Source organism: Leptonychotes weddellii, chromosome 4 (genome assembly GCF_054177405.1).
Source record: "Leptonychotes weddellii isolate Sample4059 chromosome 4, ASM5417740v2, whole genome shotgun sequence".
NCBI classification, from domain to species: domain Eukaryota; kingdom Metazoa; phylum Chordata; class Mammalia; order Carnivora; family Phocidae; genus Leptonychotes; species Leptonychotes weddellii.
Window position 1 is genome coordinate 101,292,911 of NC_138372.1, and position 23,274 is coordinate 101,316,184.

At 35.7% G+C, this 23,274-nt stretch overlaps 1 protein-coding gene across 4 annotated transcripts in view; it reads right to left on the reverse strand.

The window, feature by feature from the left end:
• RB1CC1 (RB1 inducible coiled-coil 1) overlaps positions 1-13,912 on the reverse strand; it is a 79,986-nt gene extending 66,074 nt beyond the window's left edge. For 2 of the 4 annotated variants that reach the window (XM_081815986.1, XM_081815984.1), the window contains exons 1-4: positions 4,125-8,281; positions 2,667-2,788; positions 1,279-1,405; positions 936-1,106 (exon numbers count right to left, since the gene is read on the reverse strand). In XM_081815986.1, the coding sequence (XP_081672112.1) occupies positions 936-1,106; positions 1,279-1,405; positions 2,667-2,737 (369 nt within the window). In that variant the 5' untranslated portion in view covers positions 2,738-2,788; positions 4,125-8,281. Of the gene's footprint in view, positions 1-935; positions 1,107-1,278; positions 1,406-2,666; positions 2,789-4,124; positions 8,283-13,889 lie in introns of those variants that run through there. The other 2 variants (XM_081815985.1, XM_081815987.1) reach the window with 2 other exon arrangements.
• Between the last annotated feature and the right edge of the window lie 9,362 nt (positions 13,913-23,274).

Sequence of the window (23,274 nt, forward strand, 5' to 3'; positions counted from 1 at the left end):
TTTATTGATTATAGCAATGTTCAGAAGTCATTAACCGCATACCATCATTTAGGAAAGAAGTTGAACAAATCATGTTTAAAACTGCTTTTCCATTCTAAGATCTTATAACTCTTTGCAAATGCAGAATGACTAACAACTTATGAGTCTGAAAATTTCAAAACCAGACATATTAACCAGCAAAATGTTTCTCCCAAAACTTTTATTTTTATGTTTTTTTTCATGCTTCCTCTGTAATTCAGACCACTTTGCTAGCTATTTATTTATTTGAGTATAGTTGACATACAATGTTACGTTAGTTTCAGGTGTACAACACTGTGATCCAACAACTCTATACTTAGGCTATGTACGCCACAAGTGTAGCTAACCATCTGTCACCATTCAATGCTATTACAGTATCACTGACTATATTCTTTTTGCTATACCTTTTATTCCCATTTACTCATTCCTTAACTGGAAGACTGTATCTCCCACTCTCCTTCACGCATCCCCCAACTTCCGGCCCCTCTGGCAACCACCCGTGAGTTCTCTGTGCTATTTAGATTTGAATGCTTTTAGGAACTATCAATTTGTTGTAACATTCACTGATGCCTAAAATAGGCTAATACTTCATGAAAATATTACCAAGTATATGAATAAGACATCATTTTGTTAAGTAACCAATTTTTTTTTTTTTTTAAGATTTTATTTATTTGACAGAGAGAGACATAGAAAGAGCAGGAACACAAGCAGGGGGAGTGGGAGAGGGAGAAGCAGGCTTCCCGCGGAGCACAGAGCCCGATGTGGGACTCAATCCCAGGACCCTGGGATCATGACCTGAGCCAAAGGCAGACGCTTAACGACTGAGCCACCCAGGCGCCCCAACCAATTTTTAATTTTAAATTGTACTAGATGTAAATAAGTATAATAATCTCAAAAAACAATTATTTTTATCTTACCACTGCAAGTTGTGTCCTTGAAGCAACAGTGTGAAAAACTGCAGGCATCATAAGAGACTCTTCAACTTTTATTTCCATGTCATTTTCTGTTGAAAAAGTAGTTTTTGGAATAGCAGGTGGACGATCACATAAGATCATTTCTTTGTTAAAAAGAAAAATTGGATTTGTGTCCTACAGAAATAAAAAAGCAAAAGAAACTGAAGTAAAATGTTATAAATATTGAACATGCACACTGCCCTCAATATATGAAGCAGATAAACCTTACTTTTGAAGTTGAGTTCCCAATTCCCTATGTGATGTGAAACTGGGGCATGTTTGTACGAAAAGGCTCATGGACACATACCGTCCCAGCACTGTAGGTGCACACTCTTCGATCTGCAGCCATGCATTCTCCTCCATTGACCACCAGCACCTGATGCTGAATAGCAATCTTGTATTTGCTATGAATGGCATGCTTGAGGTCTGCCACACTTTAAAAGGGGTGGGGTGGAGCAAAAAATTAGTTCTACATAACTTCCCAATGACAAACTTTTTTATTATCAAAGTAGCACTGTGTAAAAATATCTGATAGATATTAATTTCACTCTAAAAAAATTTCCCCAAGAGTATAAAATACAAACTTCTTGTTTCTGGAATCAGATTCCACAATCAACTCGCTGATCTTAGGTGAACAAATAACCCATTTGGCACATCTACAAGTGAGTCTATAAAATACAGGCAGTAGACATATTTATTTCTGTGCTCTTTATATAACACAGCAAAAGAATATGCTCAAATTAGCATCAGTCTGTTAAAATCCTCAGAACACAGATGTCTGTTAAAATCCTCACATCACATTACACAAACTACATTAAGTATAAACCATAAAATTGCTTCCTTTCCCTATCTTTCAGAAAATCATTCCTTTACAGGTAAAATTGTATTTTATAAAAACCAGAACTTCAAAAAAAGAATACAATTTCAAATTCCATTTTTAAAACTAAGATTATTAATTCCACAAATTATTTGTAATATTTTCAGTGTCGGGTTTATTCTGTATTGCTATCAAGTCTTTGCTCCTAGGTCCACTACCAAAACACAAGCATGTATAGTTGTTACTATTTCCTTCCTTGCTGTCTGGCCTCAAAATATGTCCTCCCTCGCCCTGACACTTCTCCCCAAATTTCACAAATATAAGGGCATTCATTAGTCAAATATTGGAATCCCTTGCAAAGCTGGAGAATTATTAGATATATTATGATTCCTACAAACTTGGTTAAAAATATTAAATTGATTGTATTCTTGCATCAACAAACAAAACAAGTACTACTGACTTTATTCATACAAGGGAATAAAAACAAATCACCAAAATACATAGGACTGATACATGTTACTTTATATAGCTAGCAATAATTTTCTTACCAATGTCCTAGGAAACTGAGAAGAGCAATCAGCTATGAAAACTTCTTCTATTTGATAGTTTTAATTTGAAATCAGTTTGTTTGCAGGTAGGTTTGTTTAATGTGAATAATATATTCACATAAACAGAACAAAGCACAATTTTATGAACCTAACGTTAGCGTTTTAGTGAAAGATGACAACTATATACGTAATATGCTAAGATAAAAGATTTAAGATATTGCTACTATTATTTTCTTATTTAACAAAGGAATAGTTTTCTCCAAATCAAATAGTTTAATTTTTGCCTACACAAAATGCAAAAGTGATGAGATTGAATGAAATACAACTTACGTTTGCACTGTAAGTTCAGTGTCAAATGTCAGGGTAGTTCCAGTGTTAACCAGAAATACATATAACTTCATGATGATTTCTCTGGATTCTGTGAGCTTATACCTCACACTCTGACCTGATTACTAAAAGAAACAGACAAGAAAAATGATCAGTTATATAAACACAACTATGAATACCCTCACATAAGACATGTTATTTATATAGTACAACTATGCCAACAACAAAAAAATAGTTTTTGGTGTCTAAGATGGCTAACTGGACAATTTGGTAAACTTGTTGCTTAAAAAATAAACAGTAATGAGACTAGTGAAAAGCATTAACTATTCTTCATTAAAAAAATTTGTTTTAAGGAAGAGGCCAGCAATTAGAACAAAAATTATGTGTATACTTCACACTGTCCTCATGTAGCCTTCTACATGAAGAATTAAAATTAAATACAGAGGAGGGGGGTGGGAGGATGGGTTAGCCTGGGATGGGTATTAAAGAGAGCACGTTCTTCATGGAGCACTGGGTGTTATACACAAACAATGAATCATGGAATACTACATCAAAAACTAATGATGTAATGTATGGTGATCAACATAACAATAAAAAAATTTTTAAAAAAGAATTAAAATGAAAAATTTCATCAAAGATCTTCCTAACTCAAGAAGTTCTTCCCTGACTGCTTCCTTAGAGCAATAAAATATTGTCTGGAGGTTAAACTTACTAATAGCAAATAAGAATGGCCACTACTTGCAAATTAGGGGAAATGAGTTAATTCCAATTCCTTCCACCAGCTGTCTCTTAATCTAAATTCCACCTCCACACTGAGTCAGAAATGCTCCATAAGAAACTGTGACCCTACCAGTTATATCATCTTGTTGAACAGTACAAAGTGCACAGGTCTAGAAATCAGAATATTTGAAACAACTGCCATTAACTAGCTGACCAAGTCAAAACCTCATATATAAAATAAACTTCTTCAGGGAGCCTGGGTGGTTCAGTCGCTTGAGAGTCTGACTCATGGTTTGGGCTGGGGTCATGATCTCAGGGTAGTGAAATCAAGGCCCGTGATGGGCTCCACCCTCATCATGGAATCTGCTTGAGATTCTCTCTCTCCCCCTCTCTCCCTCTGCCCCCTCCCCACCCCTCCCATGCGCATGCTCCCTCTCCCTCTCTCTCAAATAAATAAATCTTTAAAAAATAAAATAACATAAACTTCCTCATCTACAAGGGACAGATTTCAAATCTAGCATTTTATTTTTTACAATTAGAGGTAAAAATCCCCCAAATTAATGAAAGACCATAAATTAAGATACTAGTATATATCTTTCCTTATGCTCTTTCCAATGAGCTTTAGAGTAAAATTATCAGGGAAGAAAGAAAAAATAAGTAAGATCTTAAAATTAACGTTTCCAAAATCAGTTTTTTAAATACATTAGATGAAAAACTTACGAATTTATAACTGTGACTTACCGTCAGGCACTGTGAAAAGGACTACCACTTTTCTTAAAAAGCAGATTAAAACTGGCTTATGTTTGCTTTGCTTGATATTGGCAACTGAATGGCATTACTGGTTAAACTCAGTGAACTGGAAAAGAAAAATTTCTGGATTATCACAGAGAGACATAATTCAGTATGTGACAATGTATGGTTATTGTCCTTTCTTTAAAAATTCCCTTCTGAAAGAGTGATTTCTACTCAATCTCTCTTCCTACATGCACATTCACTGAAACCACAAGAGTATAACTTTGATCCATACCACTCCATTAAAAGACACAAAAGTCTCTAAAAAAACTCTCCAAAAATGCCAAATTCTACAGCCATTTCTTAGTTCTTAAAATATAATGGTATAAAAAGAATCTGGCTGTGGAGTCTGACTGCCTCTGGGTTTAATCCTGGCCCCATTACTCGTATATGATCTTGGGCAACTTACTTAATGGTCTTGATTTCTTGTTTTGTAAAATGAATAAAAATGGTACCTGTAGCAGGCAGCCTCTAAAATAGCCCCTCCACCTCTGAGTATCCATACTCCAGTGAAATCCCCACCCCTACTGGGTGTGGGCAGGGCCCGTGATCTTTTTCTAACCAATGAAATATGGTGAGGTTAATGAAATGTCACATGATTGCTACTCAAGATTAGAACTTCCACCATGCCAGTTGACTCCCTCCCTTGCCAGCTTTGATGAAGTAACAAGCTGCCATGGAGAGGCCCATGTGGCAAGAAACTGAAGTCAGCCTCCGCAAGAAGCTGAGAGTCTCAGTCTGACAAGCTGCAAGGAACTGACAACCATCACTGAGCTTGGAAGCAGATCACTCCTTGGTTGAGCCTCAGACAAGACGCCAGTCCCAGCAAATACCGTCACTGCAATCTTCTGAGAGACCTTGATGCAGATGACCCTGCCAACCTTCGCCCAGAAAATGTGAACTAAAACATTTCTTACTCAGCAAAAGATAATTAATACAGTACTCCACATTGCAGGGATATTATGAGAATTAAGGGAGAAAAAGTATGAAAAAAATTTTAATGTACTAGGCTCATGATCTGCAGTAAGAATTCAATAAACAACCCTAGCACCCCTTCTTGGGCTCTTTTTCCTCTGCCAACTCTCCAGTGTTTGGGTGGGACCTCACCACTAGGCCCAAATTCAAGAGAACACTTTATCTTACAAGTTAAAAGGAGTTCTTTTGTTTTCTGAAGGATTAGGTAGCTAAAAGTATGGTGACTAAAATGGAAGGAATATTGGTAGCAGAGATGATTCATTAATTCATTCATCCAAATAGAACAAACACTTATTGAGCTTATGTGTCAGGACTGTATTTTGTGAACAAAATAGACATGATCTTTGCTCTGATGGAGATCACAGTCTTGAAGTAGAAAAAAAAATTAAAAAGAAAACAAAGATGATATAAGTTGTAATAAATGCAATGTAAGAGGAGTGGGGTAGCGAGAAGAACCTACTTTAGATTTGGGTGATCAAAGTAGGCCTCTATGTGGGTTACATTTAAACAGGGTCACACAAATGAGAATAAGCCTGTTCTGTAAAGGTGGGGTAAAGCAGTACAAGAAGATACAACATTTGTGAGCCTAAATATAAAACCTTATAAATAATCACAACTTTATTCTAAGTTTCTACTTTTCTTTCCTCCTAAATATTATTTACCTTTTCTGTTTTGGTTTAACTTCACACTTAGAAAAAAGTTACAAAAATAGTACAAAAACCCCCTTGTACCCTTTACCTAGTGTTACCAACTATGTACACTGTGCTCCATTTGCTTTATCAATTGGGCCATTTAAGGCTCCATGCCTGCTCCTTTCTCCTTCTCTCTCTATATACATGTACACCACACACACAAATACATTTTTCCTGAACTATCTGAGAGTAATCTGCAGACAGACTGTCTCATTATCCATAAATATTCCAGAATGTAAGTATCCTAACAGAAAGGATTTTTCTCATACATGACCAAAGTACATTTATCTAATCATGAAATTTAACGGAGATCCATATTATCATCTAATCCATAATCTGTACTCAAATTATTGCCCTTTACGGTTTTCCCCCCTCAATCTAGGATCCAATTCAGGATAATATATTGTGTTTAAATTGTAATATCTATTTAATTTCCTTCAATCTAAAACTTCATCGATCTTTTTCTTTTCATGATCTAGGTACAATACTGTTCTCAATCCATCAGAGGCTTCAGAAATTATTATAAAGATGGACTCAATGCCATTCCCCTGTTCCATAATACTTACAGTAAATGAGGGAAACTCTGATAAATGTAGCGGCTACTATGTGCCTTTAAACAAACAGAAATCTCTTCACCTGGCGTTCACCCTAAGAAACACCTCAACCTAAAAACCACAATCATTAACAATGCTTACAAAAACAGCTGCACAAACAAAGCTTATTTGAAAATTGGTCTGTATGGATAATTCATGAATAATGTAAAACAATCTCAAGGACAGTTTTGACTGCTGTGGCTCTAGAACTTAGGTTATAGTTTGACTCCACTATATAGGCACACACACTTGATACTATCTGCCATTTAGCTCATTTCTTTCTTTTTTTTTTTTTAACTTAGCTCATTTCTAACAGTTCCCAAGTGATGTTAATGACAGCATCATTTAGAGAAGCACCTCCTGACCTACCCTGATGTAACATCCCACGTTTTCATCCATTATCTACTGTGTGAAGCCATCGCATTGGAAACTTTAACCAGAAGTCTCCTTCTGAATCTTTACTCTCTGTGTCCTCATTTATTGTCATATACCACCCAGGCCCTATGCTAGAATAGTGTTAAGAGAAAAATCTAACTAGTAAAATGAGTCATCATTGCCCCATGGGTCTCACTAGCCCTGGTGCTCAATGTCAGCCTAATGGTAATCCTAAAATTTGTATGGAACCACAAGAGACCCCGAATAGCCAAAGTAATTTTGAAAAAGAACAAAACTGGAGGTATCATAATCCCAGATTTCAAGATATACTACAAAGCTGTAGTAATCAAAATAGTATGGTACTGGCACAAAAACAGACACACAGATCAGTAGAAAAGAATAGAGAGTTCATAAATAAACCCATGATTATATGATCAATTAATCTTCAATGAAAGGGGCAAGAATATGCAATGGGAAAAAGTCTCTTCAACAAATGCTGTTGGGAAAACTGGACAGCTCCAAAGAAAAGAATGAAACTGGACCACTTTCTTACATCATACACAAATAAACTCAGATGGATTAAGACATAAATGTGAAACACGAAACCCTAAAAATCCTAGAAGAGAGCACAGGCAGCAGTTTCTCTGACATCGGCTGTAGCAACTTTTTTTCAGGGTATGTCTCCTGAGACAAGGCAAACAAAAGCAAAAGTAAACTATAGGGACTACATCAAAATAAGCTTCTGCACAGCGAAGGAAGCAATTAACAAAACTAAAAGACAACCTACTGAACGGGAGAAGATATATGCAAATGATAGATCTGATAAGTGATTACTATCCAAAATACAGAAAGAACACAAGAAGCAATAAGTGTTGGCAAAGATGTGAAGAAAAAGGAATTCCTATGCACAGTTAGTGGGAATGCAAACTAATGAAGCCATTATGGAAAACAGCATGGAGGTTCTGCAAAAAATTAAAAATAAAAACTACCATATGATCCAGTAATTCCACTACTGGGTACTTACCAAAAGAATATGAAAATACGATAATTCAAAAAGATATATGCACCCCTATGTTTATTGCAGCATTCTTTACAATAGCCAAGATATGGAAGCAACCCAAGTGTCCATCGACAGATGAAGGGATAAAGAAGATGTGGGGTACACACATACACACACACACACACGGACTATTATTCAGCCATAAAAAAGAATGAAATCTTACCATTTGCAACAACATGGATAGATCTAGAGAGTATAAAATTAAGGGAAATAAGTCAGTCAGAGAAAGACAAATACCATATGATCTCACTCATATGTGGACTGTAAGAAACAAAACAAGTGAACAAAAAAAGAGACAAACCAAAAAACAGACTCCTAATTACAGAGAACAAACTGATGGTTACCAGAGGTGAGGTGCATGGGGAGATGGGTGAAATAGCTGAAGGAGATTAAAGAGTATACTTATCATAATGAGCACTGAGTAATGCATTGAATTGCTGAGTATTACATACCTGAAACTAGTAACACTATGTTAAGTATACTGAAATTGAAATTGAAAAACAAAACCAGAAACATAAAGTAAAAAATAAAAGGGAATAGCAAAAACAAAACAAAACAAAAACACACAAAGAAACACAGGCTAATGGCTTCCACGGCCACAAAATGCTCATATTTATTTCACCTGTCCCAAGTATATGACACAAAGAATAATCATCAGTACCACTGAGTGATTCATTATATGTCAGTCATTACGCTCAGTAGTATTATATGCAATAGTTCCTTTATTTTTCATAACATGTAAGATAACCATATTATTACTGTTTCTTCTTGGAGTTTAGGGAAAAGATTCAGAGATTACTCAACTTGCCTAAAGGTAAGTTTGAACCCGTCTCAGTTTACAACATTTATTCAATAAAAATTTCACCTGAGAATCTAGTATGCCCTAGGCATTTTTTTTTTTTTTTTAGTTTCGGACATAAAAGAACAAATAATATGATAAAATTCCCTATTCTCATGAAGCGTACATCTTACTGGGCAACCTATACACAAACTCCATGATTATCTACTTCCAAAAAGAATAGCTACACAAATGCAATTATTTATAAATTAAAAGTAATTCCCAAATATATGCTTGCACTTTTCTATGTTTTATTCTTTAAAGATACGGATATTGTTGACTTAACAATAACCACTGATTGTTAACATGAAGTAAAAGCCATACTAGCTACATATCCTCACAATTTCTACTGTGAGAAAGGCTACTATTATCTCCATCAGTCAAATGACAAAACTGTGGATCTAAAAAAGTTCAATCATCTCTCAAAGCCATATAGCAAAAACAACTGGAGTTCAAATCTATGGCTGGGTCAGGAAGGAAGGAAGAACATGAATGTACTACTAAACACATGTAGTAAGTACATCCCATGACTTGCCATTTTACTGTTCCTTTAGAAATCCCAGTACTTGTTTCCCCCACCAATTCTACCACTTTTAAGTCTTCATTTTCTTAAATGCAATATAAAAAAAATTCTAAGATTAAGTAAGGGGGGTGGGATGGCAGAACACTTCAAAATTTGACATGGTAAGGTGTTCAAATGAAAAATCAGTTGCCCTCCAAGAACTGATGTGGTCCTAGGTTATGGGAGAACAAGATTCCCTTGGGTACGTAGATAAAATGGTTCCTTGCACACGGCAAAGACTGGAAATTCTTCCATACTGTGGGTCATCTTTGCAGGGGGACTCTCTGAAAACTTCACAAGCTAAAGAAATGTATACAGAAGAACTTACGTATAGTAACAAAGGAAAATATGGCTGAGTGAAATACTGAAAATGGCCTCCTTTGCTCTGCAGCCCCTGGGCTGTGTAGGTACTGTTCTAAGGGACAAGTGGAGTTGCAGAGGCCCAATCTGCTCCCAGGGCAGCATTCTGCTACTCAGGGTACACGCTGGGGGCCACTGACATGTCAGGGATGCCACAGCTTCTGCAGGCAGCAAGGAATAAACCAGTCTTGGAATGGGAAACCCAGAAGGTCACCTGCCTCCAGCCACAATTTCAGAAAGAAAAGACAACTCAGGATCTGGAGTCTCTGGGCAGAAAGTAAAACTTACTGTGTTGGCTTCTCTCCCCAGCCTGCCAGGCCCATATCCCTTAGGTGGTCCCTGTGTGTCCAGAAAAAAAAATCTCCAGTTGATGTCAACTGAGCATAAAGCATGCCCACCCCCCTGGATGGCCCATTCTGGACACTTGGGACAGGGCAAGGTAGAAGTTTTTTCTCTTATTATGTAAACACCTACCTAATAGCCGTGATCTTGCCTCTTAACCAGGAAAGCCTAAATATTTATCTGGTCCTTTACAGAAAAAGTTTGTCAGCTTCTGCTCTAAGGCTTGAGCAGCTCCAGCCAGTTCAGTGTGAGCGTGCACATACCTGGGTTATCACCAGGCACCTAACAGTCAAGAACGGAAGCCTAATGGTGAGCACATGCTGCCTGCAACTGTAACACTGCATGGAAACGATAACAACAGCAAAAGGCGAGCCCTCCAGGAGACAGGCCCAATTTCCCAGCTTTCTAACAGATGACAGGGTTCTGGATAGGTCACAGGATTTACTCATTTTCTGACTTACGGGGGAGGGGGAAAGGGAGAAATCCAAAAAAGGATGAATCTTTCCATTACCTGTTTCATCATTTAATCCAAATATCAAAAGACGGGATCTGACTTTCTCCTCAAAACTGTTAAGTGGGACAGTGTTACAACAAGTGATTAAGGGTAAACAGCTTTAAAAAAAAAAAAAAAAAAAAGAGTTCCTATGAATTAGTAAGAAAATCACAAAAATCCACAATACATAGTGCATGAGAAAGTATTCCAAATAGTTAACCAATGAGGAAAGTACAAGAAACCTCTTCAGTAATCAAAGAAATACAAATCTGAAAAAGACATTATTTTTAAATGAGCAAGAGTTCCAGTCTAAGATTCCTAGACTTTCAATCTAAGAGAAAAGAGATAAAGTGTAAAAAAAAAAGAAAAAGTACTTTAGAGATGTTAGTTTGAACAAAAATTTTTCTCTTTGCCTAAAACACGTATTTCACAGCCCCACTGAATTAAAGGCAGTGACAACCCTAGAACAAGTTAAGTATCCATCTCCCTTGTATAGTAAAGAATTAAACTTATCCAAAGAGAGGTCTGGACTTTACCCTTGGCTATGCGGAGGGGAACCTGAGGTTGGAATGTCCTGCTTGATAGGAGTGTCTTTGTTTGGGGGCTTTAGAACAGTCTAACAATGTGATTTATGATGGGGGCTTTAGGACACACAGTATCAGTTTCCATCTCCAGAAGAAATGGAGACTGAAGACATTAGTTGGACCTCTAAAAAGAACTAGAGACTAAAGGTCAGCTACCATGTAAAGATTATAGGACCTCAATAAAAACTCCAGAGACCAAAGACTCAGGTAAGCTTCCCTAGTTAGCATTACTCTATGTACTGTCACACACTCTGGCTAAGAGGAAGTAATCCTATCCATGAGTCCATGGGAGAAGGCAACCAGAAGCTCTGCATTTCAAAACCTTCCAGACTCTATGCATATCTTCCTTTGTCTGCTTTTAATTTTAATTTGTAACCTTTCACTATAAAAAAAAATCATAATTAAGTATAGCATTTCCCCCATGGTCTGTAAGCCATTCTAGTGAATCCTCGAACCTGAAGGTGGTTGTAGGAACCCCAAATTTGTAGTCAGTGGATCTGAAGTGAGGGTGGTCCTGGGCATCACCAACAGGTGGCTGGTATCCAAAGTGAGAGTTGTCTTATGGATACTGTTCCATCTAACTCTAGAATCTTTGTACATCTAACTCTAAAAATCACTGTACGCCCACGTTATGGTTTCTAAAAGGAACCTTTAGAGAAGTGGCTGATTCCAAAGGTCTTAAGTAGAAAAATGTACCAATCACATAAGCCTGGAACATTAAGATGTGCCATTAAGCAAAGAAGCTATCAAAGACTAATTAATAAGACCATGTCAAAAGGGCAAAAACTCAACTTGAATGAGCTTTCATGACTAACATGGGGCAGTCTGAGCGCTGAAAGAATACTTACAAATACTTAAATAGTATAAAATCTGTAAATATTTATGTTCATAACAATCAAAAAAGGAAGAAACAAACCCTCAGTGAGTTAGAGTAGCAACCTATTATGAAACTAAAAAAGGAAAGGATTTAAGGACTTATCCTCTTTCCTACATGAATTATATTTCAGGATAAACAATATAATGAAGAAATAACTTTTTACAGAAAAGCTCCACCTATTACTACAGACAGAATATGGAAGATGACAACTTCGCAATGAAATAATGGATCTAGACATCAACAGACATTAAAATAATTAAAAGAAATGTGACAGATTAAGCTTGTTGACAAACATGAACATGCTGATCACTTGTCACACTGCTACCAACTCATGTCTCTGTGTTTCAACTGAAAGTATGCAGCTTATCTATAAAATATTCTTGCCCACCTCCCCCCAAAAAAACACAAACCCAAATTTAATAAAACTTCTACATCTACCTACAGTTACCAGTTTATAAGTAATACGGGTGTAGAGAAAAAACAAACAATATTATAAGAAAACAATCAGGTAAATTCAGAAATAAACATTCTATAGGACAATGACCTAGCTTAACAAATGGCCTCAAAAAGAGAGGAAGAATTCTACCTATTAAAGAAGATATAAGAGACATAATAATCAAATGTAATGTTTGGATCCTGAATCAAACTACTACAAAAAATACTTTTGAAGTAAGTGTGGAAATCTAAAGATGGATTAGGTATTAGAATTACTATTCCTTTTGGGGCATGATAATGACATTTTAGTTATGAAATAATGAATTCTGAAAAATTAATGTGTAAAATGATATTTGAGATGTTTTAGAACAGTCTAGCAAAAACGAAGGCAGAAGGGGAAGAGAGAGAGAGAGAGGGGGAAAGGTAAGTACAGCAGAAGGACAGGTAAAATCAGCAAAATACTGGTGACTATTAAAGCACATAGCATGGACAGATTAGATTCAGCACATTATTCTCACTACTAAAATGGATGGTTGGGGGGGTGGAGGGATGGGTTAAATAGGTGATAGGGATTAAGGAGTGCACCACCTGTCCTGATGAGCTCCAGGTGATGTATGGAAGTGTTGAATCACTATATTGTACACCTGAAACTAAGACTGTATGTCAACTAACTGGAATTAAATAAAAATTTTAAAAAATATATTCTCTCTACTTTCATATATGTTTGCAAATTTCCACAAAATAGTACAAAAATTATCATAAGTATTTTGCAAATCATATTCAACACTCATATATTATAGGTGGGGATCTACTATAAATAATTATGACCTTCTTGGGAAAGCAATTGGTGCTCATGGGTAGATGAGTAAGTGTTCTATAAACATACATTTCTCTTAACCTAATAATTGTACCATAAAAATTTTCTTATAGAAAAAATTTGTAGTTGAAGTACATACAGAATACTTTACTACTTGTGAGTAGTGTTAAAAATACTCGGCCACTCATTCATCTACTCATATAGTAAAATAGGATATATAATAATTTTTAACAAAGCTTACAGTGTTGAGTGAAAACAATAATGCAATGATTACAGATGTTTAAAAAGAACAGAGGAAAAAAGATGAGAAAGAAATACACTGAGACAGTAAAAATAAGTACCTCTAGTAATGGAATTAGTAATAATCTAGTAAAACAATTAGCTGCTGCCAGAATACATCACCTTCCTGGTTATAATCTGACCTAAAGTGAGGGAAAAACAACTGACTTTTATATAGGAGGAGCTTAATGGCCCTGGTTTAAATTCTTTTTCTTTTTTTTTTAGATTTATTTATTTATTTTTGAGAAAGAGAGAGAGAGGGTGCATGTGAGCAAGCAAGAACGGGGAGGGGGGAGGGACAAGCAAACTCCCCGCTGAGCAGGAAGCCTGATGCAGGGCTCCATCCCAGGACATGTGGCTCAATATTCCATTGCCTTTTTGTGTTAACTTCCATAATAAGTAAATATAAAAATACAACAAAATAAAACTTACAGAGCACTTCCAGAGGTTCCTCACCCCTACAAGAGAAGAAAAATAGTATAGCTAAAAGCTTAGCTCAATAACCTGGTTTTTCTGTATTTTGGATATGTTTTTGTTTTTGCATTTTTGAGCAATGCTAGGAGTTATTCACAAAAGCAAGTCCATTCTATAAAAGGCTGCTGTAAAGAACCCTGTCTGTTCTGAAACCTAACTCCTGACAATGCCTATATAAGGGTGACAGGCATGTTAGAAATTATGTGTCCCACACTTCCCATCATTCATGCTGGACAAAAATTTTTTAATTTCCCCCCACACCTAGTGGTCATATTTTCTCACGTTAACAGCAAGTTATTGAAACACTTTCTGAAAGCAGCTTTTCACTCTGGTAAGACAGTGCTGAGAAAATTTATTTTTCATAATTTCTCAAAGAGAACTGTGAACTTGTTAAATAAGTCTGGACCCAGCATATATCAAATCTCAGCATATCATATTTGCAGCCAGTCCATGAACAAGAGAATATACAAATAATGTATAATATAGAGGGGCTTTGTGAACAATTGCAAATACAATGAAAATCACAACTTCCTAAAAGTAAGCACATATGTACAGAAATATACAAATCAAACTTGCATTTTATACCAGTACCTAATCAATATACAATATAAAGGATATGCAGAGCTTTCTCTCAAACTACACTGTAGCCTTTAATTTTTCAGCAAAAATCACCAGACATGAAAAATAAAATTTACTTTCAAGTTAAGAGTTTTCCTGGACTATCACGGCAAGGAGAAGAAATTTGACCTTGAGGATACCGAAAATACCTGCCTATTCAAGATTCTATAAGATAAAGTTTATGTACAGGGCTCAAGCCATCTATTTAAGGAAACAGACAAAATTCAATCTCTGTCTTGAAGGGCTGTACAATCTTATGAGGTTAACAAAAAGCCAGATGTGAAATAAATAGTAAATGTCCTGGAGTTCCATTACTCTTACATGAGCACTCTGTCCTGTTCGATACAAAGGGATATCATATAGATCACCATTTTTCCATCACCTAAATCTCCTCATGATCCTGCCTGACCTTAAATTCTTTCTTCTGTACCTTAGCTCCTAAATCACTGGAGTCTTTTCTAAAAAATCTACTTCTGTCTTTAGCTGTTACTTCGACCCTGGATTGCTGATTTTTAAGTGATCACATCATAGTTTCACAGCAAGATTTGTTTGGTTCAAGAAAGATTTTAATTCTACATTTAATTTTTTTCCATATTTCACATACTGGGCACATAGGGTGACAGAAACGAATTTTTGTGTAAGTAAAAGTTCTGATTCAGATTCTACCTGAAAAGTATGGTTTATAAAAATCATTAAATACTCTAAATGGGTAATAAAATAAACATATTCATATTTTAAATTCTCTTATTAAAAGAAATATAAAACTTCTATAAAGACTAATTTTGTGTAATCTAAATGTTATAAAATTTTATTGAATTACATGTTCTCTAGACAATCCATGAACCACATGGCTTTATTATCAACTAAAAACTTGTAGAGTTTAAAAAACCTTCTCATCACTACACATCTAGATTTCATTTGCTAATGTGTAAAATGGGAATGTTAACAATACCTGTCTCATAAAGCATTTTGAAAAACAACTAAAAATATCTATGCCAAGAGCTTAATATTTAGCACAATGCCAACTGCACATTACAAACTTCAAAATATTAACCTAGGAATAGGCAGTAACTCTTGCAACATAACAAACTATTCAAGAGCATCTACTGAGTGAATAGGCTCTCACAAGCAAAAATACTCTTAGAATACTACTTGCGTAAATAAACAATAAAACAGAGTTCAAATAGTTAATTGAGAGAGATCTCATCCAACTAGCTAACTTTTGGTAGTTTCCTTAGAGCCAAGGTATTCCAAGACTCTTTAATTAAAAAATAGAGGGACGCCTGGGTGGCTCAGTGGTTAAGTGTCTGCCTTCAGCTCAGGTCATGATCCCACGGTCCTGGGATCAAGCCCCGCATCGGGCTCCCTGCTCGGCAGGAAGCCTGCTTCTCCCTCTCCCACTCCCCCTGCTTGTGTTCCCTCTCTCGCTGTCTCTCTCTCTCTGTCAAAATAAATAAATAAAATCTTTAAAAAAAAATAGAAAAACAAAAATAATAATAATCATCCCTGCCTTAAACATCTCCAAAGTGTTTCTTCTACTGACGTTTTTGGGTTCACCAATGGTAATCAACTTTGTTTAACATGTCATATGTGAATAAGGACTCCTTGGTCTGTGTACTCCTCTTTCCCACTTATTCCCAATTAAGCTATCTAATTCAGGGCTTACTACTGCATACCCACGCTCTGACAATAACCTAACTGAGCTCCTTCTACCCAGTGGATTTCAACTCAAATCAGTCCTAGAAGACACTACCAACTAAAAAATCTGAGGTCTTATTTTAATGTCACTTTACTTCTCCCCAACTAAAAATGCTTCATACATCTACTTGTCTAAATCCTTGGAGTAAACAATCCAATACTGCCTTTCTGTGCTTCATTACATGAAACTCCATACCATTTAAAATGACCTCCTGATGAGAGATGAATAAGCCTTGGTCTTTAGTGCCTTTCCTCATGTCATTTCATTGCCTCCATTTTGTAACCATGATGTCACCAACATCCTGTTGTAAAATCTTCACCAATCTACTGGCTGCCAACAGTCTTCCTTAAACACTTCAAGCCCACAACTTCAAATTTCTACTAATAAAATAATAGTGTTTGTATCCAGAACATAAATAAATGTCTTGCTCTACATTTTTCCCCACCTGCCAAATGCCTTACATTCCTCAAACTGTATTATAAATAGCTACAGAAAACTTGGCCATGCCTTACACCTCTCTTCAAGATACCACAGTGTCTTGTACACCTACTACCAAGACATTAGACAGTCAATAAATGAGGCCGAGGCTATGGAGAAGGACTAGAGTAAGAACCACAATTGTGAAATCAGAAATACAAAATGGCTCAAAGAGAATCCACAGGAATACTTCATAAGAATGTACAATTTGCATATCCTATATGCTTGATACCAAAATAAGATGGTCCAAGACAGCTGAATTCACTCCTTGGTATGTAACTGTTAAAACATAAAGCAAAAAGGGGCATTAGTAACCAAGCACATCTTTGGTCATCCTGAAAATGAACAGAATTCATCCTGAAAAAATACTGGAACAGAAGTAAAATAGATCTGGGTTTTAGTCCTAGATTCACATCTTTACTTCTAATTTCACCAAATCTCATTTCCTTACCTAAAAATTGAAAAGGGTATACTGGCTAATTCCTCCAAGTTTTTATAAAATGCAGATCGATTTACAATAAACTCAGTTCTAACTTATTTAATGTCTGAGTTTCTGAAGATTAAAAAAAAGAAGAAAGTATATGCTATCTTCTTTCAAGGAGCTTAATCACATAAAATGAACATGACACTACAATGCAATACAAATAATATTACAGAGGTATGCAAAAGTTGTATAGAGAAGGAATGGGCAAGAGTTCACAAAAAGGTGTCATTCCAAAAAATACCCAAAAAAGGATATGTAAAATTAAGTTCCTGCTAGATACCAATGATTTACCCTCCTCGATCACATTTGCTAAAATTTAAGAGAATGAGCTTAGCAAATCACTAATTTCCTAGAAAAAAATCAATTAAAAAGAGCTAACCCTTTTTATCAACTTACAAAGTTGGGATTTCTAATTAAGCACATTTTCCCTTAACTTACATAAAATCTATCAAATTTCTAAGTGTATTGCATCTAAATGATCTAGAACTAAGTTCTTACATGCAATGGTGAAGTGCCACCATATAAGTGAACTGCTGCTGAAAGAATTAGAAATTAACTTTATGACATAAAATTTCAGCCTTAGTACATAACACAGTATTACTTTTCACCAAATAGTCATGATTTTCTAAAATTTGCCATAATGTTCATTTTCTATATAAAATTACTTTTTATAAAATGAAATCATACTTAGTATGACACAAGCTAGCCCAATTTAAAATTAAAAGCAACAGGTCAGTAACTCAATAATGACATAAGATTTTCTTAAAATTATTATGTGGTTCTTTACCTAAACAATGTCTTTAGTTTCTATCCATTGAGACAATAACTATTAAGTGACCATTATAAATACTTATGTATGTATATACAACTATATATGGGGAGAGAGACAGAGACCCTGTAAGGAGAGAGCATTTATCAAAACATGTCAAATATAGTGTAACAGTTATTAAAACTGGGATTCTAGCCCATTAATAGATAACTTATGGAATGAAACAGATACAAATATATCTTCATATACACAAATGCAGATAAATAATAATAACAGAATTTCAAATTGGGGGAAAGGATAAATTGTTCAAGCAATAGTACTATAACATGTGGCAATCCATAGCATGCAGAAAAAAACTTTATCAGAAATGCCATCAGCTTTTACCTTTAGGTTACTTCTAATGACTGAAATGAACAGTGCTGACAAGACTAGAAATCGGTACAACTTACAATGAGATTTAATTGGCAATATGTATCAAAATTTAAATTGTGCAAATTAAAATGAACAAACCAGCAATTCTACCTTTGAAAATATACTGGAAGCAAATAAACAGACAAGTGTACAAAGGTATATATCCAATGACTTTTTATTTTTAACAATGAAAAATTAGAAAACTATCAATCGTGATCAGTCAAATAAATTATGGTGCAGCTATATGACATTATTTAGACATTTAAAAATGTTAGCTCTATACATACTGATTAGTGACATATTTACTGTTCAATAAGAAAAACAAGTTACAGTATATGTGATTCTGTTTGTGGATTTTACTGTTATTTTATTAAAACTAATGGTGAGGGAGTACATGTATACTCAAGCATTAAAAAAGTCTGGACCATTGCAACTTTTTCTAGATATGTCTCCTGAAGCAAAGGAAACAAAAGCAAAAGTAAACTACTGGGACTATATCAAAATAAAAAGCTTCTGCACAGTGAAGGAGACAATCAACAAAACTAAAAGGCAACTTATGGAATGGAAGATATTTGCAAATGACATATATGTTAAAGGGTTAATATCCAAAATATATAAAGAACTTATAAAACTCAACTCCCAAAAAACAAATAAAATAAAAAATGGGCAGAAGACATGAACAGACATTTCTCCAAAGAAGACACGCAGACGGCCAAGAGACACATGAAAAGATGTTCACCATCTCTTACCATCAGAGAAATGCAAATCAAAACCACTATGAGATAATACCTCCCACCTGTCAGAATGACTAAAATCAAAAGCACAAGAAACAAGTGTTGAAGAGGATGTGGAGACAAAAGAACACTCCTGCACTTTTGGTGGGAATGCAAACTGGAGCAACCACTATGGAAAACAGCATGGAAGTTCCTCAAAATTTAAAAATAGAACTACGATTCAGCAATTGAACTACTGGGTATTTACCCCAAAAATATAAAAAGTTATTCAAAGGGATGCATGCACCCCAAGTTTACAGCAGCATTATTACAAAAGCCAAATTATGGAAGCAGCCCACATGTCCATCAACTGATGAAAGGATAAAGATGTGGTGCACACGCACGCGCGCGCACACACACACACGCACACACACACACATCACATGCAAGAACATTATTCAGCCATGAAAAAGAATGAAATCTTCCCATTTGCAATGGCATGGATGGAGCCAGAGAGTATAATGCTAAGTGAAATAAGTCAGAGAAGGACAAATACCGTATGATTTCACTCATATGTGGAATTTAAGAAACAAAACAAATGAAGATAGAGGGGGAAAAAAAAGGGGGGGAAACCAAGAAATGACTTAACTAGAGAACTGATAGTTACCAGAGGGGTGGGAGTTGGGAAGATGGGTTAAATAGGTGATGGGGATTAATGAATACACTTATCGTGATGAGCACTGCATGGTATATGGAATTGCTGAATCACTATATTGTACACCTGAAACTAATAACACTACGTTAACTAACTGCAATTAAGAATATAACATCAATCTTTTTACAATGGCTATTTCTGGATGCAGGACTTTCACTTTTCTCTGGTCTCCTTAAAAATCACATTTATAATCAGAGGTAAAGATACTTATTTCCATTTTGAAAAAGAAAAAAACACAACACTTTATGCATCACAAAGAAATAAAGAACCTGAAATACGATGCCCTAGAAGAGTTGGTCCAACTAAAAGAACAAGACAATGACCCCCATCTGCTGCTCCCATTCTAGCCTCGACTCTGCCATCACAGTGTAGATATACCTTCTGACTCTACCATCTTCCCTACATGGTCATTCATATTTAGTTCTCCAACTGTTATCTTCACATACATGTAAGAAGGAAAACAGAACTGTTAAAAGAACATGAGATTTGGAATCAGAAGAGCTATATTTAAGTCCTATCCCCACTATTGACTGTGTGACCCTGACTAACCTCATCAAACTTACTTTATTTTTTGTAAGATTTTTTATTTTTAAGTAAGCTCTACACCCAACGTGGGGCTCAAACTCACGCCAAGATCAGGAGTCACACGCTCCACAGACTGAGCCAGATAGGTACTCCTAAACTTAAATTATTTTGACTACAAAAAGAAACTCCCTATCTCACAGTGTTGTTGTGAAAACGTAACAAACCTATGAACTATGCAAACTGAAGGGCAATACAAACATCAGTTACTGTTGTTTAACTCAGATCTCTGCCCCCAGGCACAGGACTAGCACTCAGCTGATGCTAAATATCTCCCATTAGCAATCATGTTGTTACCACAAACCTGACACATCCACACTTCAATTCAGTGCTTTTCCTTTAAAACTATTCCCTAACTTCTTTTGTCAAAAAAGCTATCATTCTCCTGTTTTTCAGAACTTTAGTTTTTTCTAAAGTCTATCCATTTTTCCTCTAGAATCCAACACTTTATTTTCCAGTGACATAACCCTTATTTTAGAGGCTGGAAACTATTCTCGCTGCCTTTAAGTCTCCATCTTGCTCCAAGTCTTCCTGAGCATTCGCATCAGTTACAACCACTGTCATCAGGCTGCATCCCTCAAGAATCTTCCCTGGAGCCTCACAGCTGCCTACAGGAGGACACAAATCAATGGCCTACCATGCTCTGTAGCTTGTTTCTTTGCAGCTATCTCTCCTGCCACCTCAGTAGAGTACCTCACAGTTTCACTGAATTTCATTATCTATCTGCTCCTTTAAGAATGTGAATTTGCCAACTCTGGCTTAAAGCTACATTAATATTAAAAGGGCAGACTTTGAAGCAAGATTTACCTCTATATGAATGAATCCCATCTCTCCCAATGAGGCTCAGATAACCTGTACACATCAGTTTACCATCCATAGACTGAAATGATACCTTTTACACAGTGTATTTCAGACTCCTTTACTGTGCAAGGACTATAATAAAAGCTCTAAAAATGGTGGCGATTATAACTTTAAACTCCAACATTCATGGACTTCATAATTACACCCTAGTTTACCTTTCTAGAAGTATCTGTGTTCCTGTACATGAAACTTATATTCTCTCACTTTATATACCCCTGCCGAATTCAATTCCAATTTCTGCTAATATGAATTTTACTCATCCAACTATGGTCCAAAGACATGGTTCTATTAGCACTTCTGGGAAGTTTTCCCTAACCACAGGTGGCCCACAGTACTCTTATTCCTCTGCATTTACAGAGCTCTTACTAGCTATATAAGGTAGTAGGAATTATCATAGAAAAAAAAATCTCACATCATAAAAGGACATTTGTTCCACCTGGATCCTCTTTGGATACAATCAGCTATAAATGAGGGGGAGAAGGAGATATAAACCCATCTCCCATACCTGTGAAAAACACTGTCTATCCAATTTATCAATTGGAGATTAATTTACAATTTCCTCTTTGAGAGACTGCCACCATAATGATTAGGTCAGCTATTCCAGTTTATTGTCAACTATTCAAAATTTAGAACTAGCTTCCTTATGGGGAAAACAAAGGGAAAAACCTCAATTTCTGACTTCCCAAACTGAACACATTCAGTCATTATTCATTCTCTATTTGTTAAATATCCAACATAAGCCAGAAACTGGACCAGGTGCTGGGATTACAAGTCCCCACAAGTTGCTTTCAGGTCTAGCAGAATTCACAAAATTTGGATGAACTAGATATGTTGGACCAAAAGTTTTGTAGAGAAAGAACAAGAATTAGGAATAATTTTGTCTGATTTGTAATTCTGCAAATTGCAATTTGACCTCAATGAGGGGTCACTGTGTGCTGCATCAATGAAAATGTTTACCACAAACAGAACGTCTAGGTTACCCAGGGGACTAAAAACTGGACTTCAAACCCTCCAAATCAGATTATTTCCATCTGATCTTACCCTTTTTCTCTGCCAAGAGGAAAAGAAAAAGAGAAAAAGAAGAGTAGGTCATTTTCCTCACATTCCCCCGAAGAGAACTTTTTCCATAAAAGTTCAGAGCTTCCAAAATGAAGTTTCAACTAGACAAGCAACTTCATATAAGACAGCACCCAAAGAATGTAGACAACAGGAATACTTTTAGTAGTTTGGCTTCAGGTTTTTTCCCTGTGTATACAGAAAAAATATGTGTGTATATACGGACAGTTTGGTTTTACAAAAATGAGAAAGCATCATGCATACTGCTATACACCTTGTTATAACTGAATAACATAATGGGGGAATCCTTCCATCAATACATATAGATGTATTACACATTTTGCTGTCCTGCCATTCATAAAAATTATGTAAAATGCATGACTTACAGATAACTTGAATTTGGAATATTAGTAACAATCTAAAAAACAGAAGTCCCAATACAGAATATCATTAGATTTGTCATTCTGAATTAGTCTCATTCGTAAAAATTTAATTCACTTTGTAAGTATTATTGCATTTAAACATGTTTTCTCATATATGCTATGTCATTTGATAACTTCTGCTTAACAGAAATTCAAAAAAGCCATTAAGATGAATTTAAGTCAAGTTTGCTAGAAAACGGCTCTCCTGCCTCCAAATTATACCAAGTATGGAAGCCACATCCATTTGAAATATAATATCCAGGGCTGTGCATGGTATAATTTTTAAGGGATGGCAAGATCAAGTTGTGACACTCCCTTTGTTTTTTTATTTTATTTTATTATGTTATGTTAATCACCATACATCATCATTAGTTTTTGATGTAGTGTTCCATGATTCACTGTTTGCGTATAACACCCAGTGCTCCATGCAGAACATGCCCTCTTTAATACCCATCACCTGGGTAACCCATCCTCCCTCACCCCCCCTCCCCTCTAAAACCCTCAGTTTGTTTCTCAGAGTCCATAGCCTCTCATGG